General features: G+C 45.8%; 1 protein-coding gene across 1 annotated transcript in view; it reads right to left on the bottom strand.

Annotated features, from left to right (window-relative positions):
- Nucleotides 1-4,080: 4,080 nt before the first annotated feature.
- JADE3 (jade family PHD finger 3) overlaps nucleotides 4,081-8,314 on the bottom strand; it is a 73,671-nt gene continuing 69,437 nt past the window's right edge. Inside the window, exons 12-13 of the mRNA XM_084870578.1 lie at nucleotides 5,107-7,118; nucleotides 4,081-5,069 (exon numbers count right to left, since the gene is read on the bottom strand). Of these exons, the coding sequence (XP_084726704.1) occupies nucleotides 6,205-7,118 (914 nt within the window). The 3' untranslated portion in view covers nucleotides 4,081-5,069; nucleotides 5,107-6,204. The remainder of the gene's footprint in view (nucleotides 5,070-5,106; nucleotides 7,119-8,314) is intronic.

Here is an 8,314-nt window from a genome sequence, read left to right as displayed (position 1 = left end):
GCCCCCATCCTGTATCGTTAGCTCAGGATTCTGAGCTCTGGGAGCGAGTCCTATCCAATGAAGCCTAAAACACAAGGGCCTACTCTCCTGACTTTGTGGGGAGGGGAGGGTTGGAAGAAAGATGATCTGAGGGGTTATAGATAGTAGTGTAATGGAAATGTAATCTCCACGGGAGATTTCTCCAAAGAGCTGTGTGGGTGTCTAAGTTAAGTGCCTACCATCCCCTCTCTGTAGAAACAAGTTTGAAGCTGTGACCAGGAGGATAGGGGAAGGAACACCCACTGAAGGGTCTATGCAGAAGGGACCTGAGATGCATTGTAATCAGTCCCCAGTCTGATTGATTCAGAATCAAAGGACGTCTATGTGGCTGGAGTCAGTGATGGGGAATAGACACAAAGACAAGGTGGAATGTCAAAGTGTCAATTCAGAAATCCGCAGGATGTAACTCAAATATTTAATACATATTAAGTTTAATGTAAGATTGTTTTGTTTTGTAGCAAAGGAGAAAAAAGACCTATATTTTTTAGACTTGCTTTTTTAAGAAGTCTTTTTCATTGCTATTTAGAAAATTGATTTAAAAGTAGTCACAGAGCCCTGGCCTGTGTGGCTCCATTTGTTGCGTGTTGTCCCGTTGCGTGTTGTCCCATACACTGAAAAGTCGCCAATGCAATTACCAGTCAGGGCGCATGCCTGCTTTTTTTAACTGCTCCATCGCTAGTCAGGGTGTGTGATAGGCAGCCGATGGATGTTTCTCTCCCTCTTCCTTCCTCTTTCTAAAATAAAAGTATTCATAGTGACTGAAGAGAGCCAGTTGAGCCATTTTCTTTTTGAAAAATAGATTTTTATTGATTTCAGAGAGGAAGGGAGAGGGAGATAGAAACATCAATGATGAGAACCATGGATTGTCTGCCCCTGCACACCCACTACTGGGGATGGAGCCTGAAACCCAGGCATGTGTCCTGATTGGGAATCCAAGTGTGACCTCCTGGTTCATAGGTTGAAGCTCAACTCCTGAGCCACTTGAGCTGGGCAAGATCTGTGCGTTTTATTGAATGTATCGAATCCAAGGTCAGTATTCCTCATTCTTTATCTCTCTCAACCTAGTATCCCATTCCTTGCCATCTGCACTCTCCTAAAACCCCTTAGTACACCTTAGTACCTGCAAATCGCAGTCATTATGACATCCTAACCCCCCTTTAATTTCCCAAAGAGGGAGGGCTGGAAACTAATATACAAAGGCACAAGGCTTTATTTAGGCAGGCAGCAGTTTCTGGAGGATTTCTAAGAATCCTGTTTAGTGTCCCAATAGAATGGCTGTGCAGGATTCAGGATCAAGTGATGTATACTGAGTGGCCAGATTATTATGATCTCTGAACGCATAATAATAATCTGGCCACTCAATGTGTGTGTGTGTGTGTGTATATATATATATATATATATATATATATATATATATATATATATATATATATATATATATATATATATATATTAGAGGCCCGGTGCATGAATTCATGCATGGATGGGGTCCAGCCAGCCTAGACAGGGGGAGGGGACATGGGCAGTTGGCCGGCCTACCTGTTGGTCGAACTCCTGGTCGAGGGGACAATTTGCAATATTAGCCTTTTATTATATATCATATACACTGAGTGGCCAGATTATAATGAGTTCAGAGATCATCATAATCTGGCCACTCAGTGTGTATCTTTTGAGCTGGGAAACATGAACACGTGTATCAGTACCTTGGAGTTTTATTGATTTGTCCACTGTTAGCAGTACCCGATGTCTTTTCCATGGTTTGAGATAATGCAGAGGCAGCCTGGGTCAGTGTTTGAAAAATGCAGATTATACTGTTGGTGATAAATGCCAGTACAATGTTGAAGAGTAGTGAGTGCAGACATTCTTGCCTTATTCCTGATCTTAGAGGGAACATATTGTCTTTGACCCTTAAATATGTTAGCTGCAGGTTTTCCATAGACGTCCTTTATTGAGTTCAAGAAGTTCTCTTCTAAGTTTGCTGAGCATTGTTATCAGGAATGGATATTGAATTGTGTAAAATGCTTTTTTAAAAATAATATTTGCATTGATTTCAGAGTAAGGGAGAGGGAGAGATAGGAACATCAATGATAGAGAATCATTGTTCCGCTGCCTTCTGCACGTCCCACCCTGGGGACCAAGCCCAAAACCCGAGCATATGCCCTCACCTGGAATGGAACCATGATCTCCTGGTTCATAGATTGACAATCACTGAGCCACACCAGCCAGGTTATTTCTTCCTGAATGTGCTTTGGTAGTTTGTGTGTCTGAGAAATTTACCCATTTCATCTTTATTGTCAAAATCACTGGCATAGTCTTATGTATATAAAAGCCTAAGTGGGCAGATGCTCAATGCAGGAGTTGCCCCCTGGTGGTCAGTCACTCACACAGCCAACCTCCCTCGGTCCCTCCCGCAAGCTGGCTGGTCAACATCCTGTGGTCCCTATCCTGAGCCGGCTGCCCTGATTGGCCCCAATTGCTGGCCAGGCCGAGGGACCTCACCTGTGCACGAATTTGTGCACCGAGCCTCTAGTTTGTTCATAATATTCCCATTCATATATATATATAAGCATTTTTATTGATTTCAGAGAGGAAGGAAACATCAGTGATCAGAATCATTGATTGGCTGACCCCTGCATGTCCCCCCTCCCCCACTGGGAATTGAGCCCTGGACCAGAACAAACCAGGGACCCCTCAGTCCACAGGCTGAAGCTCCATCCACCGAGCCAAACCGACTACGGCTCTCAAATCTTTTTAATATTTGTAGAATCTGTAGCAATGTCATTTCTCTCATTTTTAATATTAGTAATTTGCTCTATGCCTAGTTATATGTTTCCTATTTCTGCTATAACAAATTACTGCAAATTTAGTGGCTTAAAACAACACAAATTTATTCCCTTATAATCCTAGAAGTCAGAAGTGTAAAGTCGCTGAGACCGGTTTGGCTCAATGGATAGAGCATTGGCTTGGGGACTGAAGGGTCCCGGGTTCGATTCCGGTCAAGGGCATGTACCTTGGTTGCGGGCATATCCCCAGTAGGGGGCGTGCAAGAGGCAGCTGATCGATGACTCTCTCATCGATGTTTCTAAGTCTCTATATCTCTCCCTTCCTCTCTGTACAAAATCAATAAAATATATTAAAAAAAAAGAAGTGTAAAGTCATGGTGTAGGCAGGGCTGGATTATTCTGGATACTTTAGAGAATTAGTTTTCTGGACTTGTTTAGTTTCTAGAAGCCACCTGCATTCCTTGACTCATGCCCTCTTAGCACAACTTCAACCTCCCAATGGAAAAATAGACATCAGGATAAACCCAAAGCTCTTGTTGGCTATGACTGGGTTTATTTGTAGCTTCAGTTGTCCAACCTTTTACCTAATGATTTACTGAATCAAAAGCAATCTATTAATGGAAGGAGGTGGGAGTGAGGGAGAAAGGGGGAAATACTTTTTTTAAATTTTCATTAGTGATTTCTCAAATGATCTTTGGCAAGTCCAGTTTTTAAACATAATGAAAATGTTTATGATGGCCCTGAAGTCCCATGATATTACACAACCCCTATAACATTAATATACTCACATGACTCCAAATAGAATGAATATTGTAAAGGTGCATATTCAAGTGATGGCTGATCTAAGCCTTTTGAACTTTGTGACTGTAGACAGGATCCATTTCTCTGGTACTTTTTTATTTTTATTTTTTTAAATTTTATTTTATTTTTTCCCATCACCATTTATCCCTTCTGTGCCCTCTTCCATCTCCACCCACTCCCTGGTGATTTTTTAAATGATAATCCTAAGGTTTTGTCTGATCAGCCTAATGAACCCATGATTTCTGGTAGAGTCTGAGTCCTCAGAGTTCTCTTTGGCCCCTGGTATTGACATGAATCATGAATTTGTACTTCTAAACATTAAACCCCTCTTCCTTCCCTTCCCCCCACCATCTGTTTTATTTAGTAACATTCTTTAACTATAACAAGCACATATGTAAGATTTTATAGAACCCATTCACGAACATAAAAAATAATCACACTGACAGCAGTTAGCAGTTTTCATAATTTAATGAAAAAGTATTGGTAAAAAGGTGACACTTGAAAAAAGACCGAGTTTATCTTGGAAAGCTGGACTACTATATAAGACAAAATGAGAAAAAAAAATGAACAAAAAAGGTTAAGAGGTAATACTTCAAACAACAGCAAAATGTAGCAAATACATTTTGGGGCAATTGAAATGTACACAACTGAAGGCTCCTTCATTTGCTTAGGAAAATCCTGTAAAAATATTACAACTATATTTCCCTGACTGAAATGATTTTAGTTAATACTCTCCCAATGGCATTATGTATGGGCTTTTGGCTGAAGCACTTTTTCAATGTTTGCTTTCCTTTCCACGCTCTCATCAGTAAGAGGTATGATGAGATGCAGGCTGCTGTAAGGACTGTAACAGAAGGAGTTTGACACAGCTCCACTGTCATGACATTGCCTGCAAAGGGTCAAATCAGCATCCATCCAGGAGAACCGAAGAAAAAAGGCGCGCAGACACCTAGTGCACAAATAGGAGAGATTCTATTCCTCCTTTGGACAATTCGTAGCTCTTTCCATTCAAACAAAAATACAGGACACCTCCCATACATGCTAGGGCATGCTCATACATGTACACAGGCACAAAAGAAACATGTTGAAGGTATGACCAAAGATTGGGCAAAATACAGAAGTTTTCAGCAAACGAGGCAAAAACAAATGCAAAGACAACCATTAACAAGGCTACAAGAACAAAGGCGGGGAGAGGAAGCTGACACATGCCCTGTGTTGAGGGCCCTGCCTGCCTGCCTGCCTGGCACCTACTCCAGCAGGACTCCTTCACTGTGGAAACTCTACAGCGGCCTCTGTCTGAAAATTCCCATTACACTTCCCCACACCAGAAGAAAGAGAATATTAAGTTAAGGCTAAGAAGAGAGAGCAGAGGATTAGAGTTGGCTTCACATTTTGAAAACTGTAATGTTTTCTCTTCCTTCAGATGGGAAGCAGGCACGCTTATCCCTCCCCCAGATGCAATTGTTCTCTTTCTCCCAGAAACGAGTGAAGGCTGATAGTCTGGGAACACGACATAAGCAACTTCTGAAAATGGCTCCGGCCTTTTTGTTTAGTAAACGGATTCCGATTCCAAGTTAGTACAAAGCTAAATTATACCCATGTGTTAAACACATGCTCTCAAATTGTCTGACAATAAAAATCTGTTTCAAAATTAAAGCAGGTAAGAATACTTAACCTCTGTGCACTCTTTTATATTTTAATTATACCTCAATAAAATTTTTATAAACATTAAAGCAGGTATACAAGAACTATCAGCCAACCTTATGGAAGTCAAATTCACTTGAAAACAGTAACACAAGACCCCTGACCTGGTACAGATCCCCCAGAGACGGTCTCACTGTGGGGAAAGCTCTGGGGTCTCCCGCACACACAGAATCCGAGCATCTTCCTCGGAAGTAGTACTTTTGTAAACACTATCCACAAGTTAGCTTTTCACGCTTGTTAGCTGGGTGAGATGGTTACAAGTGTGTCCCCGACAAGCAGGTGTGGGGACAGGCACTAGACACGAAGACGAGTTAGTAGTAGTGAACTGGTCAGTTAAGGTCCTCTGAAAGGAGCTCAACCATGTGCGGAGCACAGGAAGAGGGCAGTGGCTTTGACAGTATCTGAGATGTTGGTCCCTGGTCTTTCCCTGAGGGTTTTCAGATGCCAGTCGAGTTAGAAACCTCCCACAGACAGGAGGTCTGCGAGTCCCACGCTGTGGCTTCAAAGGATAAGTGGTTTTAGTGTCTGATCATCGCCGTCTCTTGCAAATGTATTAACAACGCGAGAATTCTTAACACATATGCACATCAACGTGTTGATATAACTGGAAAGCCGCCTCCAAGTATTTACTGAATAAATACCCTGGGCCCAGCTGTTCTCAATAGTCTCTGGCAAAACAACTCTGGGGCAATCTGCAGTTCTAATGTCTTATGCAAACTAGACTTGAAACTGGTTCAGAAACGATTAACTGTGGAAACGTTCTTTATATTTTCCACCCAAATGCCTTCCCAACATGTGCCAGAATCCTTGTGGTGTGTGGGGTTTCTAGGACACACGAGGCGAAGGCATGGATGGAGCTGGTCCTGGAAGTTGTGAGTCACCTGTGCGTTGAGCTGTGGGAGAAGGGGTGTGGCTTCTTCCTTTTCCCACTGCAATCCCGCTTAGCGTCGCGGGGCTGCTTCTCCCTGCCTGAGCCCTCTCTCTTGACCCTGACCTTCTCTTTATTCCCATCACCTTCTGCTTCTGAGTCGCTCAGCTCCAGGTCTGGGCAGTACCCATCGTTTTCCTGATCGGGAGCCCTCTCTGCGGAGCGCCGGGCCAGCAGCTTGGCCCGGGCCTGCTCCCGGGGGCTAGCACTCTTGGCGGGCTTCCCGCGGCTCTGGAGGCCGTCCGCGGTCCGCACCCACCAGGCGGCGGACTCATTAGGGGACTGGCCGAAGTGTTCCGCGGGAGGTTTCCGGAAGCTGCCCTGACTGGCCAGGTGGGGGCTGAGCGCGGCCTCCTGGCCACATGACATCTCACTGGAGCTGTCTTTCGGGGAGCTATCCCCGGACCAGCTGCTCTCCAGGCCATTGGCTTTGGCAAGCGTGGAGTGCGAGTGCTTTTCCCCATTTCCCATTAGGGACTGTCCGTGCAGGGCAGCTTGGAGGGCCAGGGGCTTCCCCAGTGAGTGCCCCTGGTAGGCCTCCGGAGAGGAAGCCGTCCAGGCCGGACTGGGATCCTCTGATTCGCTCCTAGCAAGGCCCAGACTGCTGGGGAAACAGTGGCTGCTGCTCTCTACTGCGTGCCTCGGGTGGGACTCCACTCTCATCTCTAGTGACTCCGGAGGCACTGGAGCGCTCCCCAGGCTGTGGGCAGGGGAGCTGCTGGCAGGAGAGAGGGGTCCATGATCAGTCTCTGCGGAGCTGTTTCGGCAGTCTTCCGGGGCTGATCTGGGCATTTTTAACTTTAAGGTAATTCTCGGTGGTGGGTAAAACAATGAGGATTCTAGTGCATTTTTCAAAGGAGATCCTGAGATCAAAAAGAAAGATTCATTTTAACAACGGATTCAAACAACGGCGTACATGCCCACGGCAGAGTGCATTCACATATGCATTTTCCAAACGTCCGACAAACACCTGACTCTGACAGGATGGACACCATGGCCTCGTAGCAGGCCCAGAGCTGGGGGGGGGGGGGGGACGGGACTCGGCAACCTCACCTGCTCTCGCCGCCTGGAAAATGGCACAGGGACTAGTGTGCTGCCTCCTCATCCCACCTGTGCCCTCTCCGTTTCTGAACAGAAGGCACTGTTGTCTGTCTGCACGTGTGTGCCTGTGTGTGGGCACTGCGCAGAACTTAGCATGTGCCTTAAACATTTCAGATGCCACCCTCCAGTCTCCTGGCTGTTTTGAGGCAGGTCAAACATTAACCCTCGGGAACACAGCACAGGCGTTGGTGGGTGAAGAATACACGAGTGCATGTTTTAACATGGCACCAACAGAAATGGTAATGGTGGGTCCTATGTATTGTATGTCCTGGCAGGAAAGCATCATGACATCCCTGCCAATGGCTGCAATAAGCTTAGTCTGGGGAGTGCTGGCAGTCAGTCACCGGGTTGTGCCATGTGCAGTCACATGTAGGACAGGTGTTCCTCTCACTCGGAAACGGAGCACTACCGGACAACTCCTTCTTGCCTAGGGACTTGACCTTTGCCTACTGCCATCTTAATGCAGCCTCACAAAACTGTCACATGGAGAGAGGACAGCTGTTAGGCGCCCCAATGGGTAGAATCTGTCCCCTAAGGGCCCATTTGAATACTCACAGCCCCTTCTCTACCAGGGGCTGCCGCCTCTGATGCCACAAGCAGTTATGCAGCTGGCTCCCACCAATCAGAAGCCACATGTCTAGGGACCAATAGCATGTAGCATGCAGGGGCTCCTATCTGCTGCTGTCTTTGGTTCTTCTTGTCTTGTCTGTCACGTGCTCTTGTGGCTGAGAAGCCTGTTGCTTCCTGCTACACCATCCTGTTGTGACCCATGACACTAAAAAATACCCCGAGCCCTGATGCCCACCTGACACCTAATTTCTGGGCGTTTCTCTTGCTCTACGGCTGGGTTCTGCACACTCTGCTCAGTGACCCCTGGTTGCCCAAGCTCCGCCACCAACTTCTGTGTTACATGAAGTCGGGAGGCTACACATGTCACTGAACATGACTCGTCATTCCA

This window comes from Pipistrellus hanaki (assembly GCF_964339955.1).
Source record: "Pipistrellus hanaki genome assembly, chromosome: X".
Classification (NCBI taxonomy): domain Eukaryota; kingdom Metazoa; phylum Chordata; class Mammalia; order Chiroptera; family Vespertilionidae; genus Pipistrellus; species Pipistrellus hanaki.
This window is presented reverse-complemented; position numbering and strand designations above follow the sequence as displayed.